Here is a 22,543-nt window from a genome sequence, read left to right on the forward strand (position 1 = left end):
CCCCATATTGACTCCCAAACATTTCACACCGGTATTGAGCACAGTCTTTTTTTAGGCTTTAAATATAGTTCACTTAAGCAAAAGGTTCTGCATACCAAAATCGAAATAGAGTTTCTAACTTTTTATGATTTTATTCATTTAGATAATGTATATTGAGTGGCAAACAATAAAATTTAGATAATAAATATTGGATGTGACAAACTCTTGATGTTAGAAATATGGCATTGAACAAAACAGAAAATAATCTCTGTCCTCGTGGGGTTTATGCTCTAGTTGGAGGAAACAGACATTACATAAAATAACAAAATTATATAGCATTTTAGAAACTGGAAGTATAGTGAAGAAAAAGTTAAGTGAAAGGGAGGTAAGATGTGGAGCAGAGGGTATGTGATTTCATTTTAAATAGGGTAGTTATGGTAGCCCTTACCGAGAAGATTTTCTTCTATTATTTCCTTTTAGAATTTTTGGTGTTATTTAACTCTTTTGTTTAGGACTATGATCCACTTAGAAATACTTTCTAAGTGTATAGTATAAGGTAGGGGTTAATGTTCACATTTTCCCCTTACAGATAATTCTGTATTTCAGTACCTTATATTTCCCCATTGAATTACATTGGTAACTTTGTCAAAAATCAGTTAAGCTTGTAAATGTGAGTTTATCTTTGGAATCTGAATTCTATTCCATTTTCTACTGACTATTTTTTCCTGACTTTGGGTCACCTATTTCTTTACATGTCCAGTAATCTAATTAAAAACCCGACATTGTGTGTCATACATTATAGTGACTCTCTATTCTATTTTGTTCTTCTGAAATTTGATGGTTTCCTGTTTTAATATATGATAAACTTGCCTGGATTCAAACTGAAAAATCTGTTTTTATGTAGAGAGCCGAAATTTTTGCTTAGTGGGGTTTTATTTGTTTCTTTCTTTCTTTTGCCTGGATCTCTGGGGAATCTCTCTTGTTCCTGCATAGCTTTATGATCAGCCAATGATTTCATCAGAGGTTATATACAGACAACTAAAGCCAGTGAAACTTCCACCCTCTGCCGCCCAACCTGCATTTGTGTTGAAGAATTCATTCAAATTTGCAGCAAATAAGTAAGTCTCCCCAGGCTTTCAGTTTTGCTCACGCTTTCTAGGATGTCCCACGTGCACATGTTGTTTTCTCATTCATCCGTGAATGCGCGGAGAGTGTATTATCTCAGCCCTTGTACAGCTCTCTTGCTTCCAAAATCTACCCCTTAAATTGCTAGGTGCTCTGCTACTCTCCCAAACCAAATCAGCCACCTCCAGCCTGTAAACCTGTGAGTTTTTAACACTAGATCTGGGGGGATGGGAATATCCTCAGGCAAGAAGCATCTTACACAAGGCAGTAGCAGTTTTTAATAAGTAAATATTTTCAAGTTCTTTGCTGTCTTTGATCGTTTTTGAAATGGTTACATTTAATAATTTTTTCCACGTTCCAATATTTTTCCAAGTTCCCAATATTAAAACTTTTAATAAAGTTTTGTGCTATTATCTTTTTTTTGAAGTGAGAATCACCCAACCAACTCAGGCAGGCATTTATTAGTGTAAGCAGAATCTTATCCATATTTAAGCACTTATGAACATGTTATCATTATCTCATTTATCATTACATGAAATCAAACGAATTAGGTCAAAAATGAGTCAACCACTGCAAGAAAAAAATTTCTCATTTGCAAACATTGTAACCTTGGTCTATTAACCCTGATAAGGTCTTTAAAATATATATTACCTTTATGGAAAATTTTTAAATACACAAAATTTTTTAGATGAATGAGTAAATTCAATTTAGACCCACACCCCCTTGCAAAAAAGAGTTACTGAGTATAGAGTATCTCTCTTGAAATGTAGAATTCATTTGAATCTTAAGAAAATTACCTTGAAGGCTGCTAAACAATGAAGGCTCAGTAAGGCCATCACAACTGCCAGAAGGACGGTGGCTAAGTTCCGCGTGTCCCATATGGTCTCTACCAGAGGAATACTGCCCACCTGCCAGTCATAGCACAGGGTAACAGGTGCAAGCAGAAGCCACACGTTGAAGGCCAAGAGGTAGGAATAGGTAAGGAATCTACAAAGAGAAGAGTCGTCACTGAAACATAACTCAAGATCCATGACATTTTGCAAACATTCATTCACCATGTTTCTATTAAATAGCACTTCTATACTATCAATGTTATAGAAAAGACAAGGTAAGATGGAAAGTCATTCATTCATTTAGTCATTAAGTTGATCATTTTGTAATCTATTTAATAGCTGCTAGTCACTGTGGTAAGTGCTGGCCTTTCAATGATGAATAAGACAAAGTTTCTATGACCTATATTTAAAAATTATCATAAATAAATACATAACAACTGAGATAAATGGTATAGATGAAAGCATATGACATGAAATGCTGCCCTGTTGGGTACTATTCCCTGGGTAAGAGACATTTGACCTGTCCTTTTTTAATAGTGCCCCAAATCCTGCAGTAGATATTATGAAAATATTAACCATTTTATAATAGATTGATCCATTTTGAACTATTTCAAAAAAATCAAAATATCTGTGGTAAGGAGATAAAGTCTCTTACAAATCGAGAGGCTAGTGTTTAAGAGGACGGAAGTACAGCTGTCCTTGATAATAAGAATAGCCAGGTGGACCTAGGGAAGGAAATTTATGATTGGGGATGTTACTCCTGTTTCCTGGCTGTGTCTAGGCACTAAGGCATTCTAACTGACCCCCTTCCTTTCAGCGTAGAGGAAACTAAATTTACTTAAGTTTGTTCAGTAAACACAAATTCTTTAACTGGTGTTCTAGACCCCTGAAAACTGCAGAACTTTCAGCATATAACAAACTCCATCCAAACCTCTGCACTAGGGGATGGCCAAACTCTAGTATGGCTTTTAGCAGCATAACGCCATGTTCCTGGGATGACCCCAGCCCCTCCACTAAAATGTCTGCCTGAGAAAGATCATCATTGCCAGGAGAATTTACCTTTTTCTAGCTAATCCCTGACAAAAAGGCCCCTGACCTCCGTTTCTTAGTGCATTTACTACAAAGGATTTACAGTTGGGAATATGTATCTCTTACAACTCAGAAGTCTTTCTCAAGGAACTGAGAGTCATTCCTTTAAAATGTAATCATCAGGAGGAAGGGGCCTGTCTCCCAGACCGTGGGAGGACAGAATCCTAACTCTGATAACTGCCAGCCAGCAGACACAGCCTAAATGCACTTAGACGATCAACCCTTTGTAATTTTTTACTTCTCTGACTCTGCCGAACCCCTATTTGCCGCCCCTCCCATTCTCTCTTTAAAATACCCAGTCAACCCTGCGCAAATCAGAATGGAGCTCAGCTGTTTCCTGAACTGTCAGTAGTTACTGAATAAAGTGTGTTCTTATTGCTCTAACTAATGTCCAGCTGTGTTTCTCTTTGACAATCTACATGGGACTAAACCAGAGAAACAGATAAATCCCTTGCCCTCAAGGAATGTAAAATCCAGTAGTGAAAATAAGATACACAGAATTAAAGAGGCAGAAGGAGATGAGTGCCATGAGGGCTCAGAATGTGCAGAGAAGAGCCCCCTCATTGCCAGATCCTTTTGGAGGAAACCTTGGATGGGCAAAGAAGTTGGATCAGATAATTTCTAGGTTACTTTCCAATGTTAAGAGTCAATTCACCCTGAATTCCTCTCAGTAAGTAGCTCTGGTTTAGAACACCCCTCCCAGCCCTTTCCAATTTATCTCCTTCCCTTTCCTCCTCTTCCTCCAAGGTTGGCAGTGGAAAAATCATTAGCAATGATCAGGAAAGGCTCAGTGATAGGGATTATTCACTGCCTCCGCTCTCAAACCCCAACAGAGAAATGGGTCAGATACTTCAATGGTGTTTCTCAACACTCCCCTCTCTGTTGTTATTTTAAATAAAATATGAATGTACAGATAGTGCAGTATATACTGAAAGTTTGATGAAGTCCAAGCTCTGTTATTTATCAAAAATAAAAGCAAAAAAGTCACCTTATCCCTTTTAGGTTTGGGCCTGTGAAACTGCCTCGTGAGAATGCCAACTCCACAGAATAATGACTGGGTCACTTAGGGCTTCTTCTTTTCACAGAGCTTCTAAGCTGATGCTATATACTTCTTAGCTCAGTAAAGATTCTTCATGACTTGGCTTTAAAGGAGAATGTTCAACCACCAAACTCAGCAGGAGAATCACACAGCTATGTCACTCGGTTACATCCCAGCTCTTAGGAATTACTTTAAAAAAATAGTATCTCTCTTTCTTGCTATAATAGATCTAGGCAATGATCATAAATGGCTGCTGAAATTATTAGGTGAAAAGCTGATGGGGTATTTTATAATGGATGGATCAGGATAAATCAGGTGCCTAGAACTTACTAATCAATTTTAACATCACAGAAAGGGAGACTAACTCCTGATGGATATACACAAAAAGCTGATGGGCTGCTTTTTTATTTGAAGCAGTCTTGTCAAATAAAAAAGGAAATTAAACTTGAATCTTACCAAGCACTTTATTACCAGTTTACATCAAATACAGAGAACACCAGAACATGTTAAATAATACCACAGGGAGGCAATACGCTAAATCCAGAATGTTACAAATTCCACGGAACAAATGATGGCAGTTTCTTCAACAAATACATTGCAATGGGAGGGGAAAAAAAGGGGAGAGGGCACCTATAAATTAAGAGACTTAAGAGACATATCAAACAAAGTGCAGGTTTTGTTTAGCTGCTAATTCAAACAAACTGCTATTAAAAATAACTTCTTATGAGACAGAAAAAATGAAACGCTGATTGGATATATGATAAGAGAGAATCACTGTTAATTTCTAAAGCATGATAACGGTATGTGGTTCTAGTCTTTAAGGGTCCTTGTATTTCAGAAATACATACGAAAATGTACGCATTTGAAATGAGATTATGTCTGGGATTTGCTTCAAAATGATAGATTGAAGCAACGTGGAAGAACTGGGTAGGAGTGTGAATGAAACAAGATTGGCCATGAACTATGATTGGGAAAACTGGATAAAGGGTAGGTGGGGATTCTTTATGCTGTTTTCTCCACTCTTGTACATATTTAATAGTTTTCATAATAAAACAATTTTTAAGTAGTGATAAAGGCAACAGAATTGCAACAGGAATGCTTTCTTAAGTCTGGTTGCAGCTTGACCATGGAATAGCTACAAACACTATGCAGAAACTTTTATTTTAATGTTCAGTTCACATTTTGAACTTGCCCTGCAAGTTGTCTTCATTTAGTCTCATATTTTCTAGACTTGAAAATACCATACTGACAAAAAACAAATATCAAGAATAACATTTTTTAAAAGTTACAGTCTCAAAGTAGTTACTTACATATTTTTTTTAAAATGCTCAGTTGTGACTTTTTACACAGATTATAAGCAAAATAGGTCAAAAAAGAAAAGTAAACCACAGAACTAAAAGAAACTTCACCTTCCTATAACACTAGGAGGGTCAAAACTATTAACTTAACCCAACACTATTAACTTAACTAACCCTCCTTATTTTTGTTGAGGTATAGGTGATTTATAATATTATATTAGTTTCAGGTGTACAACATAGTGATTCAAAATTTTTATAGATTATACTCTATTTAAAGTTATTATAAAATATTGGCTATATTCCCTCTGCTGTACAATGTATCCTCATAGCTTATTTATTTTATACATAGTAGTTTGTACCTCTTAATTCCTCACCCCTAAATTGCCCCTCCCCCTTCCCTTTTCATAACCATTAGTTTGTTCTGTATGTGAGTCTGTTTCTGTTTTGTTATACTCGTTTGTTTTATTTTTGAGATTTCACATATAAGTGATGATATACAGTATTTGTCTTTCTCTGTCTGATTTACTTCACTAAGCATAATACCCTCCAGGTCCATCTAAGTTGTCGTAAATGGCAAAATTTTGTTCTTTCTTTATTAGACTGAGTAATATTCCATTGTACGTATACACCACAGAATCTTTATCCATTCACCTGTTGATGGACACTTAGGTTGCTTTCATGTCTTGGCTATTGTAAATAATACTACTATGAACACTGGGGTGCATGTATCTTTTCAACATAGTGTTTTTTGGGTTTTTTTGTGATATATACCCAGGAGTGGAATTGCCCTTTTTAATACATATATATTATCTCCATTAGCTCAGAGATATACACCTACCTTTTGTGCATATGAACTCAGATAAATGTTGCAAGTAAGCTCCTTAAATACTACTTGAAATACTGAAACAGCATTGGAAAATTTTTGCAAATTTAAGCACAAAGAAGCCACTTGGAATCACCCCGAAAGCTAATTACATTTGAGGGGGCTAGTTGAGCTAGCTGTAATCAGCAACTGATGTATTTCTTTTTAACTCACTGACTGTGAATTACATTTCAAACTAATCACCTTGTTTATTTCTGCTAAAATTTCAGAAATAAAACAATCTTTGAATATTTCTGTCTCACTGGGTTTTCTTTTTTAAAGCAGGGGCAAAAATGAAATGAATTATTTACCAATTTTCTACCATGAATTCTGCTAACAGGAGGAAAGCCACTAGAATATCTGGCCAAAAAAATGGAATATACAGCACAAAAAGCAAGGAATTCAGCTTAAACAATTTAGTGAGGTATTTTCATTCATAATCCAGGAATGAATGAAGAGGTTTCAGGATGAAATACATGAAAGGGAAAATGAGGCCAGTGGGAACTGGCATCAAATGGCACCTAATCAAACTGTGGCCCCTTTTTTTACATCTTTTTTGAAGTACAATTGCTTTACAATGTTGTGTTAGTTTCTGCTGTACAACAAAGTGAATCAGCTATATGTATACATATACCCCCATATCCCCTCCCTCTTGAGACCCCCTCCCACCCTCCCTATCCCACCCCTCTAGGTCGTTACAAAGCACCGAGCTGATTTCCCGGTGCTATGCAGCTGCTTCCACTAGCTATCTATTTTACATTTGGTAGTGTATATATGACAATGCTACTCTCTCACTTTGTCCCAGCCTCCTCTTCCCACCCTGTGTCCTCAAGTTCGTTCTCTACGTATGTCTTTATTCCTGCCCTGCCACTAGGTTCATCAGTATCAGTTTTCTAGATTCCATATATATGCGTTAGCATACGGTATTTGTTTTCCTCTTTCTGACTTACTTCCCTTTGTATGAGAGACTCTAGGTCCATCCACCTCACTACAAATAACTCAATTTTGTTCCTTTTTATGGCTGAGTAATATTCCATTGTATTCTTCTTTATCCATTCATCTGTTGATGGACATTTAGGTTGCTTCCATGTCCTGGCTATTGTAAATAGTGTGGCACTCTTTAAATCTAAATCTTCATTTTTATCAAGAAAAAAAAATTAGAGTGCTTTAACTGCTAAAATATACATAAATTCTGCTGTCTTTGAAAAAAACCTTTTTGGCTAAGAAATAACATGAGCCTAACACAAAGATGCCTATGATGGGTACATATGAAAAAATCACGCACTGCCAGCAGAAACACGCAGCACTTGCTTGTTTTATATAGAAATGTTTCTGCACAAAGGATCCTTCTTTCTCTTTCATCTACAAAATCCTCCACCATTGCATAAATACGGGACACTGGGTCCACTGTATACACACTGCATCCTCTTGGGAAGGGCACTGGCTAACACTGTCAAAATAGCCACGGTACCTCCAGAGTGGAGCACCCCACCTTACCCTGACTCTACCTCTGTCCACTGGGTTTGATCTGTCCTGCCCCTCCCTAAGCTGTCCCTTATTTTCATCCTCACAACTCCTGTGTTCCATTGATGCTTCAAAAGGATCTCCATAGTTTCACTGCAACCCAGCAATAATGACAGGCCTTTGTAGGCATAACCTGCTTATTGTCATCATTAGCATCTTCTCCTTATACCCTTCTCTGGGACTAGCCAAAGAAAGCCATTTATTGAACTAAGTTCTCAATGAGCAGGAGACCCTCACATGAATTCAATAAATGTTGAATACTTACTCTGTGCACTTTTATAGGTGCTGAAGGGTAATCAGAGCTAGCCCTCGTCTTCCACAAGGTCATTTTCACAGCATCGGTGGTGAGAAGACATGCATATATTACATGGTTGGGTAATAGTGAACTATAGACACCAAATTTCAATGGAGTTCTAAGAAGTGACAGATTAATGAAGGACAGAGGATTAAGAAATGCCCTCCTAGAATCTATGCAGAATTTAAATAGGTGGAAAGATGGCAGATAGAGAATTCAGGCAGGAACCCCAAATAAAAATGGCTTCAAATTGTAAATGAACATGACACTTTCTGAGGACAGTTAAAAATATGGGTAAATTAGAGTACAGGATTAAAAATGTGTAATATACAAATGATAAAATGACTCCTGCTAAAATGTCTAAAATGAAAAAATATTATGTCAACTGTTGGTGAGGGTGTGGAGAAACCAGAACTTTGAAACACTACTGTGAATTGATTAAACCATGTTGGAGAAGTTCAGGAAGTTTCATGAAAGTAGAATAAATGCATACTTCATGATGTAGCAATTCTACTCCTAAGTTCCTACCCAGCAATGCTGCACACATATGTTAACCAAAAGACATTTACAAGATTGTTCATAGCAACACTATTATTTTTTAAAAATTTTTATTGAAGTACAGTTGATTCACAATGGTTCAGGTGTACATCAAACTGATTTAGTTATATATGTGTGTATGTATATATATATTTATACATTTATATTCTTTTTCAGATTCTTTTCCAATATGGTTTAGTACAGGTATTGAAAATAGTTCCCTGTGCTATACAGTGGGTCTTTGTTTTTTATCTATTTTATACATAGTAGTATGTATCTGTTAATCCCAAATTCCCAATTTATCCCTCCCCCCCTTTCCCCTTCGGTAACCATGTTTGTTCACTATGTCTGTGAGTGTATTTCTGTTTTGTAAATAAGTTCATTTGTACCATTCTTTTAGATTTCACATGTAAGTGATACCATATGATATTTGTCTTTCTCTGTTTGACTTACTTCACTTAATATGATAATCTCTAGGTCCATCCATGTTGCTGCAAATGGCATTATTTCATTCCTTTTTATGGCTGAGTAGTATTCCATTGTGTTTATTTATACACACACACACACACACACACACACACACACCACATCTTCTTTATGTATTCCTCTGTTGGTGGACATTTAGGTTGTTTCTATGTCATGGGCAGCACTAGTATTAACACCCCCAAACTGGAAACAACCCAGATGTCCATCTACAATAAAATCGATACCTACATTGTATATTCATTGAATGGAAATCCATTCAGCAATGAGAATGAATACAACAACATGGATGAATGTCACAATGGGTAATGTGGAACAAAAACAGGTGACACAAAAGAAAAGAAAATCAAGGAAAACCATTTATAGACAAGGATGGGATGACTGGAAGCAGGCCCAGATCCCCAGCACACAGGGCTGGGACAGAGAGCTCCAAGGCAATCCCAGCTGAATGGCTGGTATAGAAGCTTGTCTATGGCCCTCATCCCTTAGCTCCTTGGTGGCAACAGAGTAGAAGGTGCCAGACAAGTGCTGAGGCCTGCCCTTGGGGCATTCCATCCATGGGGCAAAGGCCCACAAGTAGCACTGAATACTGATACTTGATGCTTTAGCACCTGCGAACAGAGATGGCAAGACCATTTCCAACTACTCATGAAATAGGAAAAGAGATCCAAGGGGCTCTCCAGCCAGTTTCTCACTGTGTTTTGTTTTTAAAGTTCTTCCAGATTATAAGGACCAATGGTCTAATCAAACCAGTTAAAGGGAGAGTTATTTTTAAAATTCCCGTGAGAATCAGAAGACAGGAAATTATTAAGAGCAAAACCAGACTTCTCAGGAACCAGAACCAAGCAGCTACAAGAAAGGTAGGCTTCTGTCCAGGCCACAGGCCTTCTTCACGGCTGCCCTGCTTCTCTTAGCCTTTGCTCGATCTCCTCCCTGTGCTCAGGGGCTCCTTAGTCATGCTTCTCATGACTGAGGCTGGAGCATGGTCATCAGGGCTGCCCAGCTCTCCTTTCCTCCTGCCTTCACACACCTGTCACTTCAGTCTTCACAGCCTCACTCTTAGGTTTCAAATTCCTGAGAGCAGCACCTGATTGGCTCACCTCACCTTTTGGAATCAACTCTCACAGGTTGGCCAAACTCCAGTTCCTGATCCTTCAAGTCCCAACAAAGGTGTCACTTCTTCTGGCAGGCTTTCCCTGTCCCCACTCCCCCCCACCCCCAGGCCAGGCTGGAGTCCCCTATATGAGCTCCCACAGCCTCGGGGCTTACACACTGCCCTGTAACTTCCCGTTGATGACGTGCCTGTCTTCCCACCAGAACAGAAGTTCCTCGGGGACAGGGTTGAGTCTTATTTATAGTTACTTCCCCAGCACCCAGCTCTGTAAGTAGATAGGTTTTCAGAAATTAACCTGATAGTAAAATAATGCCTAAAAATCTAAAAATATTTAAATTAGATACTTTTAGTTTGGCCTGAGGCAACCATACATTTTTCTAGTCCCATAAAAGATACCTGCTAGGCTTCCAGTTGTCCACGCTTGTCGCTAAAGGGCACAGACTGAAGATTCTGCCCTTGTGTAGCCCCCTCAGCACCTTGTGTAATGCTGGCTCCTGGGACACCATCTAGTAATGAGGAGTGTCTGAGTAAAGGCACTCACTCCCCTCACATGTCACAGCGCATCCTTATAAAGCTATGCCAAGCTTACTTTTTCTTATTTTGCATTAAACTGCAATGAATAATAGTTCAAATGAGAATTCTTGTTACCATGGATAAACTATAAAGTGAATCTGAAATGTCATTAAGTCTCTTTGACCTTTTTAATGCACCATTAATACAGTTATCTTATTAACAGAGATAGTCTCCTCTGAGCAGAAAATAAGAATTTCAACCTCTAAGACTTCCAGCAACAACTTCTTACCCATTTATCTCTAAAAAAGGTAAATAATTCCTTCTGCAAAATAAATACTAGGTTCATTTCTTACCTAGAGTCTGTTTCTCTCTATAAAGCATTTAACATCTTTATTTCAAACCGACGTTCAGGTGTAACTTCCACTGAGCAAACATACCGACTGCTGACCATACATCAGGCGCAGGTTCCAGGTTCTACACAGAATCCCGGAGGTCTGCTAATGAACTACATCCAACAACACTGAACATCCCTTAGGCATGTACAGCATTTTCTAGCTTACAAAGTATTTGCATATAAGGATTATCTGATCCCAACTCAGTCTCTACGAACTGGATATTACCCTTCTTGCAGCAAGGGAAACAGTCTTAGAGAGGCAGACTTGTTCAATGCCCCGCAAGAGACCCATAGGAGACCCTGCATACAAGACAGGGTTTTCTGGCTCCACATACAATGTAGAAAGGAAATATGATGGGTCAAATACTGGTATTTCATGGAGAAACACCTGCCTGAGATTCTGACTTATTCCTTGAACAGTGCAACCTGGATGAACTTGAGCTTTTCTACCAAAAAAAAAAAACCCAAACCATTAACTTTTAGTCGAAGCAGGGCTGACAAACTTAAAACCAGTGTGTAGTCACCTCTCCAACACAGTAAACAGATGACTGCACTGATGGAAATATTTGTTAGAGCATCATACGGCAAGAAGTAGAATCAAATTAAAAGCTTGGGTTTGGCATTTTATTCGTTATGAAAAGCAAGTTTTGCCTTTATGTTCCATTGTTAGCAAAAGTAAAAGAATCGTCTCTAATTTTTATCAGCTTCTCATGGATTTAATATTCTAATGGAAACACAATAAGTAGATTTAAAGTATTCTATATTTTCTTCAAGCAGTAAAGTGATCCAGACCAGCCGTTTCCAGCCCTGCTCCCTAGTCCACAGGTAGAATCTGCTACTACCACCGTCTCCCTCTTCTGACTCCCTCCTCTTTCTTCTTCGTTTTTGTCCCCTTCATTCCCAGGGTCTAAGACAATTAGAGGAATTACTATTACACAGTGTCATTTCAGTTGGGGAAACTACACTCAGTGACCTTGACCATCTCCTTCATCCCCAAGCTATGTTTCTAAGAACATAATACAAACTACACGATGGGGACAACACCCACCTTGTAGCGCACTCTTCAGCTACAGAGGACACAGTTCATACCCGAGGATTTCAAAAAGGGTAACATCTCCTTCTCCCCCCCAAAACAATTAGGCTGCTGATCAGATACAGAATCTCTCACCCAACCTTGTGATCCATTCAATCAGAATTTCTGCAACCTGAACCAGAAAATCTTATTTTTAGCATACTTCCCAGGGTGACTCTGATATTCACTCTAGTTTGGTGACCATTGCTTTGAAAATCAGAATAACTTCAGTTTCATTTCATGTGTGAAGGCCCTGCTAGTTGCTGAAGCAAAAACAAAGCAGCGACTTTTGCTCACCCCTCTTTAAGCACAGAGTGGTTTTGTTTGTTTTAAAAAATAATTTAAATTTTCATTCAGTTTGTTCAGAGATACGTTATGTTATGAGATAGCCTCCATATTAGGGGCTTTAAGGGCTATAAACATTACTAAGACATAGTGCCCTAAGGCTGTAACAATCAAAACCTAAGGTTTTGTGCCTGTTTGAAATTATCAGCTGAAAATGGAGACAGAAAAAGAAGCTTCTTTAGAAGGAGAATGTTGAGTTCTATCTTAATCTCATTATTTCATATCTTGATGTCTTCCAACAAGTAATACAAGCCTTTGTCTGGATAGCTGAACAGCAGAAACAGATCTATCCACTTAAGAAGATATATTCCACCTGCTTATCCAGGACCACATCTCATGAAAAAACATGATGCTGATAGGAGGCCTTACATTCACTGAAAAATCCTATTTTATCTATTTCCTGGATTTGAAAGACAACCATTTTTAATATTAGAAAGGCAATACTTCTTCGGTCAAGCATATACTGCTTTATGTTCCGTCCTCTTCGAATCTGGTTAAGACAGAAAACCAGTTACTAGACAGCAGGCAGGCACCTTAATAGCAGAAACAATGTTATCCCTTCTGCAGGCTCCAGCCCTATGCAGAAGCCATACTTAACCTCCGCTTTTGTTTTTATTTTTTATCCAAGATTTCCAAAATTGAATGTCAAAGTATCACATTTCTTAAGAGACACATACAGAGAAGTAAATTCTGGGCTAAATGACAATTCTCTGACAGAACAAGCTGCACACAGACCTATTCCATGACTCCTCAAATGCAAGTCCACCATAACCACCAAAGCAGAATCTTTGGGCACTGGACCCCAGCACTGATGTTTCAGCATGATTCATAAGGGTTTTCGAGACACATGCAGGTTTGGCAATCTGGCTGGAGTAAACTCATGAAGCCCGGGACAGCTGCAGTCAGGGCATAATCTTGGGTGGTAATTTATAAGAAGTGTCATGAGCACCCGTGGTCTTGGTCCCTAAAGGACATTTTTTTCAGATGGGACTAAGTTAGTCGTTACACCAAAAGATGGAGTGCAATAAAATCCCTCCACCACTCAGAATCAGCTGAGTGAAACACAAGTTGGCAGACTAGAAGAAACCACCCAAACCAGAGGCAGAGGAAGGCTGCAGAGTACACTGGGGGTGCCCCACTAGCCAGCCCTCCCACCTCCCCGTCCTTCTCCCAGAGCTAAGCCAAGAACCCCAGCACTTGTTCTAGGCCAGTGCTATCCAAAATAAATATAATAAAAGCATGCATAATTTCAAGGTTTTATTAGCTATGTTAAAAAGAGGAAAATGAAACATGGTAAATTAACTTAATAATATATTTCGTTTCAAGAATATACTCAAAATATCATTTCAACATATATATAATTTATGGGGTATAATCAATGTAAACGTATTAATGAGGTATTTTGCATTCTTTTATTCTTACAGAATTTTGTCTTCAAAATCCTGTGTGGGGACTTCCCTGGTGGCGCAGTGGTTAAGAATCCGTCTGCCAACGTAGGGGACACGGGTTCAAGCCCTGGTCCGGGAAGATCCCACATGCCATGGAGCAACTAAGCCCGTGAGCCACAACTACTGAGCCTGCGTGCCACAACTACTGAAGCCCACATGCCCAGAGCCCGTGGTCCACAACAAAGAGAAGCCATGGCAATGAGAAGCCCACACGCCGAAACGAAGAGTAGCCCCTGCTCACCACAACTAGAGAAAGCCCGCGTGCAACAATGAAAACCCAACGCAGCCAAAAATCAAATAAAAAAATAAAAATTAAAAAAAAAATCCTGTGTGTACTTTATTTATACTTACATCACATCTCAATTCAGACTAGCCGGTAGCCTCATGTGGTTCGTGGCTCCTGTAGTGGACACCACAGATCTAGACAATCACTCTGGTCCTCAGCCCCACCCTCCATCTCTCCCGACATGCAACTGTTCTTGGTTTAATCTTTAATTTGGGATTCCTCCTCAAAACCTACCCACAACACTTGGCTCTAGCCCCTGTCTACATTCAAATCCAATTTCAAAATTTTCCAATCTCAAATTTCTGAAATCGCTAACCTGTTTTGTTTTGGTTTTTGTCTGTTTTAGTACATGGTTTTTGTCTCCATTCACTCCCTTCTACCTCTGGTGAAAACTTCTAGCTCTTGTTTCTACAGAAATTCCACGAGGGATGGGAGGGATTTGGACATATGAGGGCAAAATTTTCCAACTTGCTTGTCGAGAAAAAGTTGTGCAATCGAAATACAACACTTCTTCTGTTCTTCAACTTCTTTTTTTTTGTTTTAATTAATTTATTTTATTTTATTTATTTTCGGCTGTGTTAGGTCTTCGTTGCTGTGCACAGGCTTTCTCTAGTTGTGGCTAGCAGGGGCTACTCTTCGTTGCGGTGCCCAGTCTTCTCATTGAGGTGGCTTCTCTTGTTGCAGAGCACGGGCTCTAGGCACGCAGGCTTCAGTAGTTGTGGCCCGTGGGCTCTAGAGCGCAGGCTCAGTAGTTGTGGCTCACGGGCTTAGTTGCTTCGTGGCATGTGGGATCTTCCCGGACCCGAACCCGTGTCCCAGGGTTAGAACCCGTGTCCCCTGCATTGGCAGGCAGATTCTTAACCACTGTGCCACCAGGGAAGCCCTGTTCTTCAACTTCTAATGACACTTTTCTTCTCAAGTCAAAAGCAGAAACATGTATCATTCAATGTCAGGTCATTCAGTTGATCCACACAAATCTCAATTACAGATTAAAAAAGTTATTGATCAGTCACATAGAATTACTGACAGTTAATACAATCTGAATGTTTGGAATAAAATGGAAAGGTAAAAGATTAAGGGCTTGTTGCCAGCGTATCCTGAATAATGATGACCCCCTCCCCCCATTCTGTATGGATCTATCTTGTAGATTGGACATGCCCAATGGACAAAAGTTAAAAGCCAAATTATAAACGGCCTCTGAACTGCTGTTAACATAAACTGTATCAAAGTACAATTTAAAAAATATTAAAAACATAATCCTGTACAAATACACAGTGAAGACTAAAGGTTTACATAACTTATTAATAAGGGAATCAGACACTTGACAAAGCCAATTTAGAAGACAATTTGAGTTAGGCAAAACCTTCTTAGATATAACTGCAAAAGCATAAGTAACAACAACCAAAAAACAGATTAAATTGGATTTCATTAAAATTAAAAACTTTTGTGCCTCAAAGATCACCATCAAGAAAGTGAAACAACAACCCACAGAAAGGTAAAAAATGTTCATAAATCATATATCTAGAATATATAAATATCATATGTAGAATATATAAAGAACTATTATAACTCAATAATAAAAAGACAAATAACCCAATTAAAAACTGGACAAAGGATCTGAACAGACATTTCTTCAAAGAAGATATAGAAATGGCTAATATGTATATACAAAGATGCTCAACATCATTAGTCATCAGGGAAATGCAAATCAAAACCACAATAAGATGCCATTTCACACCCACTTGAATGGCTATAATTAAAACAACAACAACAAAAAGACTGTTGAAGAAGAGGATGAAGAGGATGTGGAGAAACTGGAACCCTCATAGACTGCTGGTAGAAATGTAAAATGGTAAAACCGCTTTGGTAAACAGTCTGGCAGTTCCTCAAAAAGTTAAATATAGGGGACTTCCCTGATGGCACAGTGGTTGGGAATCCGTCTGCCAATGCAGGGGGCAAGGGTTCGATTCCTAGTCCAGGAAGATCCCACATGCTTCGGAACAACTAAGCCCATGTGCCACAACTACTGAGTCTGTGTGCCACAACTACTGAAGCCCACGTACCTAGAGCCCATGCTCCGCAACAAGAGAAGCCCCCGCTCGCTGCAACTGGAGAAAGCCCATGCGCAGCAATGAAGACCCAATGCAGCCAAAAAATAAAATAAAATAAAATAAATAAACATTCTTGTGCTTAAAAAAAAAAAAAGTCAAATATAGAATTAACATATATGATCTGGCAATTCCACTCCTTGGTACATATGCAAGAGAAATCAAAACATACATTCAAACAAAAACTTGTACATGAATGTTCATAGCAGCATTATACGGAATAACCAAAACGTTCTATTACATGGAAACAACCCAAACGTCCATCAACAGATAAAGGGTAAAATAAAAAGTGATGTATCTATAAAATGGCCTACTACTGCAGAATAAAAAAGAAATAAAGATTAATATATGTATGCTATGACACGATGAATCTTGAACTTAGTTTACTAAGTAACTTAAACTTAGTTTAAAGTTAGTAAACTAACTTATATAGTTTACTAAGTAAAAGAAGCCAGTCACTAATGATCACACATCATGCGATTCCATTGATATAACACATCCAAAATAAGTAATTCTATAGAGATAAAAAGTAGATCAATGGTTGCCTAAGGCCGGGGGACTGGGGTGAAATAGGGAACAGCTGCTAATGGAGATGAGGTTTCTTTCTGGGGAGGTGTTCTAAATTTGATTGTGATGATAGCTGCACGGCCCTGTGAATATACTAAAAACCATTGAATTGTACACGTTAAACAGATGAATTGTATAGCATGTAAATTATATCTCAAGCTGTTACTAAATATAGATATAAATTGAATATATATAAGAAACATATAAGTATATATGTATCGATATATACAAACTAAATTTGAAAAACAAGTTTTCATGGTTCATGAAAAAATAAAAAGGAATGAGGCTGGCGAATTAGATACAAGTTTGCCCAATGTCTTGCAAGGCAATAAAACTAACATTTGAAATTTTATTTTCTACTTGAGAGAAAAGAAATAATCACACCTGTCAGATTTCTATACGTAAAATTCTAAGTTGACAGAGTTGTAAAATACAGTAAATGTGAATAATAAGTCAGCCAAAGTTGTATTCCTCTAGGTTTGTTAGACAATGTTCTACATTACAGTGAATGCCACGGTCATGTTTTTTCTTATTCTCATGTCTTAGATAATTTTTCTTAACAAAGGTTTCTCATGAGCATACCACAACAATTTTGCATCTGTTTTGTTAGGCAGAAAATGGCAGGGTATTTCCTCTTTGCTAAACACATGGGAATAGATCATCTAGAAGAGAAGGAATCTCAGAACTAAAATCACAAGAAGTCAGGTGAAACAAACCAAAAAACAAAGAGCTGACCAAGCAACTTTTAAAAGCCATTAGGATATTTTTTTAAAACTACATGTAATTAATAACTATAACACTTATTAAGAGAAGAGAAAGCTAGTGTGAAAACTCTCACCTGATAATAAAGTTATTATACCTACTTTAAAAGAAGGTATCCTTGCAAGATAGAAGCAAAGATGCTATAAAAGTTGTTCAGTTTACAAATCCAGTAAAAGAGGTGAAGCAATAACGAGATCAATTGACATAGCTGACTGACAAACCTCTGATTGGTAAAGACAGACTCACAGAGCCAGCCAAATCATAGCTAAACTGTACAGCTGATGAGAAGAAAAAAAAAAAAAGCCAACAGAATTGGAAACAGACTAAGGTAATCCAGTTTAAGAATCATCATTATACCGGAGGTCAAACAATTATGCAAGAAGAGTAGAAACTTTACTCAGGAAAGGAATTAAAGACAATGTTCTGGATGCTTAAAAGAGTCAATTATAATGCAGCTGTCTTAGAGGAACGTGAAAGGCCATTTACAGCAACTGTCACTGAAATGTCCCAGGGTATCTATGTATTTTAAGGATGAAACACAAAAGCAGAAAGATACGTGTTTTTTTTTTACAAGGGGGAGAATATAAAGATGTTAGGATATTCTGTTCTATCACTTTATATTGATTGAATCGCCTGAGAATAGTCATTCAGATGGATTCACAGACGGAAAGTCCTGGATGAAATGTGTATCAGACCCCTCAGAAAAAATACGTAAAAACCTTGGAAGTGAAAGGCAGAACATGGTGAATGACCGGCCCAAGGTCCTAATTCTGCCAGAGGTTCCACCAAAGAATTTTTTTGACCACCAGCAGGAATGAGAATGCAACCTGACCCCCCTGGCAGCTAAGATGGTATAGACAGAAGGGCAGTGAGCCAGAGACCAAAGGCACCTTGTCTTGACACCACGGACAGTGGGGCAGGCATGTGTTTGCTGATGACAGAGATAAGAATGAAATGACTGGTTGGTGAGTTGAGAGCAATACGTTCTTGTTCTCATCCGTCTGTTGCTTTGCGCCAGCTTGGCGTTTGGAGACTGGTACGCTCGGGGAACGGGCTGCATCTAACTATAAAGACAAGAATGAGTGCTCAAATTCAGCAGACAAGAAAGCTTGGAGGGAGACCAACCGAGGGCTAAGGGAAACGGAGCCAGAAGCAAGAACAGGATCTGGCAAAGCTGTTTTGTTCGCTTAAAGGCAGAAAGTAGCTATTGAAGGAGCTGCAGAACCTGAAACAATTTCTTAATGAGCTAAAAATATCCAGACAAGGAGCCCTGGAGATGTTGAAAGCCAGTGAGAGAAACCTAAAAAGGACAAGTAGATTGCAATATTAACAAAAAGCTGGGCTACAGATGTCAAGCTTAATGAATGGACTAATTAAACAGTATTTTGAAAAATATAAGACATAAACAACAACTTATAAGTCTCTAGACTATCTCAAAGGGATAAGCCAACACTGGAGGCTGTATACCATATGGTTTCTGAAGCATAGTCAAGATTTTTTAACACAAATGGATGTTGCAAGTAATGCAAACAACTGTGACATAATATTTATTAGAAAAATGGGTCAAACAAATTGGAAGAATACTTTTTGAATGGAAAATAGTCTTCAGAAAGGAAGAAAACACTAAGAACAAAAAAGAAGAGCATGCAATGAAAAGAGAGTAGAAATTTATCAATTAAAACATATAAAGTAAATGAGTGAAATAAAGCAAGCCTAGCTTTATAAAAACAAAATCCAACAATCTCCCATCCCTAAGAGATACAAGTAAGTTGAAATATAAGTGTGCTGTCGGTCAAGGTTTAAGATTTATTATGTCTTTGCAAACACAGAAAAGGGAAGGTCACTATTACAAAAATGATATTAGACATTAAAAAGAACATAAAACTATGAAAATTTAAGAACAGTACACCTTAATGTATAAACATTATAGAATAATATATCCTGAAGAAACGTGATGAAAACTGTCAGATATAATTATATCTGAAAGTGTCAGAAGTACATCACAGCAGATTGGGTAAGGAATTAAAACCCTCTCAATGAACAAGATCCATTGGTCAACATCACTTCTTGATCCACTATCCTAAATCTCTTAAGGACAAATGGTAAGATACAATTGACTGTATCTTAGCAAAAATTGTTGTTCATTTCTGTTCGCCACTTTCAACTTCCCTGCTGATTTTAACCTTACAAGTAGTTGTAATGTCCAATCAACCTCTACACACCTCTCAGTGCACTCACTGTCCTGTAACATTTGCCATATGAGCCACTCAATAGCTATTTCTTTATTTTCGCCGCATTGGGTCTTCGTTGCTGCACACAGGCTTTCTCTACTTGCGGCGAGCGGGGGATATTCTTCGTTGCAGTGGGTGGGCTTCTTGTTGCAGAGCACGGGCTCTAGGCGTGCGGGCTTCAGTAGCTGTGGCACGAGGGCTCAGTAGCTGTGGCTCGCGGGCTCTAGAGCACAGCCTCAGTAGTCGTGGTGCACGGGCTTAGTTGCTCTGCGGCATGTGGGATCTTCCCGGATCAGGGCTCAAACCCGTGTCCCCTGCATTGGCAGGCAGATTCTTAACCACTGTTTCACCAGGGAAGTCCCTCAATAGATATTTATTATTGATAAGTGCTCAACAAAATGCTTGTTGAGTAAACAAATATATACCAAAATGAGAACAATACCAAAAATATTGACAAAATAGCACCATTTGTTGAAAAGAATTCCAAACATCTAAACAGTAGTTTCTTTTCTCCACACACCCTGAATAGAACACAACCTTTTTTTCCTTAAAATGCAAAGACAACATATCGTTTAGGATTATTTAAAACAACCTGATAAATACCAAGTAAAGTTAAAAAAATGTATTTCTACTGACCTTGTAAGAATGTAAGGTGAAAATGAAGCTGGATTATCCTGCTCTGAAAAGAGGGGCATAGATCCTCCCATTATCCACAGACGGAAGTACAGAACAACAATCACCTTCAGAGAAAAGAAGATTTGGTAAGAAAATCATTGATTGTCGGGAGTAAGCCCCACCTTTCTGGAGGATACTTTCAGATGCTTTACAAATATTTTGATCTACAAACACTTTTTCTAGTGAACATTTCTGTAAAATCCTAACATTGAAGATGAGTAGGAAAGTAGTTGGGTAGAGGGAAGAGTAAACAATGAAGGTGATGATGGAAAGGCAAGCAAATCTTAATAACAGCCGTCAGTTTCAAGCACTTATTAGCTGTTATCCATTGTTATCCACTAAAGGCTTTCCATCCACCTGAGGCCTCCCAATTTGCCCAGAATCCCACAGCTAGTAAACTGCAAGATCCAGGAGTTGGACCCATGTCATTGGTCTCCAATGCCCAGGTTATTAACCATCCCTCTCACAGAGCCCCACGAAAGTTAACTTAAACTATGATAGATGATACTTCTGTGTCCTGAATAAATACATTTGGAAATGCTCCAACTCTCAAATGCTCTGGAGCAGACCACTCATGCAAGGGTTATTTCAACAACCCCAGGAAACATCTTTTGTGTCTACTCAGTGGAATTTTATCACTGAATGGCGCTATCCTGTTGCAAAGGTGCATAAGAAAACCAGAGGCCAGGGACACTTCTGTGGTGATAAGTTCTGTTTATAGAAGAAGCCACCCACACAGACCTTCTAGATGTTATTCTCATTTCAGTAGGACCAATTATGTTGTTTCTGTTAAAGTCAGAGGGAAATCTTTGCTTCAATAAAAGGTAAAAGATTAATTTTGGGAGGTAGTTAAGCCTGGACTTTTTCCCATGAATATCACTGGCTTATTTCATGAATGCTTTTTATAAAAGTGCAGCACTAGATAACTGATACAGCCAGGTTTGTGTGCAGAGACAACACAGCGTCAGCACCTTGAGAACGGCACAAACAATATTATAGTTAATACTGTTGGTGTCACTGAGTTCACATATCCCTAGAATGCTTCCATACATACATTCCAAGGCTTTGTAACATTTATAGCGTGTAAATTCTTTGATCTTAAGATCATATTGTTAGACGCTACTGCTGACTCAAACAATCTGGATCATGTCTCTGAGTCAAATTAAAGTGAAATATTTCTTATCAGATATTTCAAAAGCATATATGTACTTACATAACTTATGACCAAAATGGCCCTTTTTAAGAATGGCCTCATGGTAAGCAAGAAATTTCTATTGCTGCTTGCTGTCAGATACCTGAAACAGGAAAGAAAAAACATCTTAAATAAGTGTCAGAGTCTGCCACAAATAATGTTTTCCTTTCTGTGTGAATAGACTAGCTCAAGAGAAGGCTGGAAAGGATCATAGCTAAGAGCATGGCTTCTGGAACCAGACCACGTGGGTTTCAATCCCCCAGCTCTGCTGCCTACTGTCTGGATGATCTTGGGCAAGTTTTCCAACATCTCTGCACGTCTTTCCCACTTATAAAAGAGTGGAAAATAATAGTATCTACTTCACAGGAAAGTTGTGAAGAATAAGTGTGATAATATATGGAACACAACCTAACTGTAAAATAGTTAGCTATAAATATTACTATCCCATATAATCCCAAATAACCCAGGTATTCTGGCAACTATATGATTACACTAGTCACAGGGATGATCTTAAACAAAATAAGATTTAATTTGCCTACTGAATGTAATTTGAGAGGCACAATGTCTTCCACCCACAAAATAGCTCACAAATGTCTTACCCCTAAAAAAAAGGATGCTAAGGTTTTATGAGGTTAAGTAATTTATCCAAGGTAACAAAGTTATTAAGCATTGGTGGTCAAACAGAGCTCACCCATATGCAATGGATAATTTCCTCATCTGCCTATGACCTTTGGAACCAAACTAGGTTACAAGAATGTCACTTCTAGAGGGG

The 22,543-nt window shown here is 38.2% G+C and overlaps 1 protein-coding gene across 3 annotated transcripts in view; it reads right to left on the reverse strand.

Annotated features, from left to right (window-relative positions):
• The window catches only part of TMTC1 (transmembrane O-mannosyltransferase targeting cadherins 1), a 254,750-nt gene that overhangs the window by 105,100 nt on the left and 127,107 nt on the right, over positions 1-22,543 (reverse strand). For all 3 annotated transcript variants that reach the window (XM_068560185.1, XM_068560184.1, XM_068560186.1), the window contains exons 6-8: positions 21,793-21,874; positions 20,541-20,644; positions 1,902-2,091 (exon numbers count right to left, since the gene is read on the reverse strand). In XM_068560185.1, coding sequence (XP_068416286.1) covers positions 1,902-2,091; positions 20,541-20,644; positions 21,793-21,874 — 376 coding nt within the window. The remainder of the gene's footprint in view (positions 1-1,901; positions 2,092-20,540; positions 20,645-21,792; positions 21,875-22,543) is intronic.

This window comes from Eschrichtius robustus, chromosome 13 (genome assembly GCF_028021215.1).
Source record: "Eschrichtius robustus isolate mEscRob2 chromosome 13, mEscRob2.pri, whole genome shotgun sequence".
Classification (NCBI taxonomy): domain Eukaryota; kingdom Metazoa; phylum Chordata; class Mammalia; order Artiodactyla; family Eschrichtiidae; genus Eschrichtius; species Eschrichtius robustus.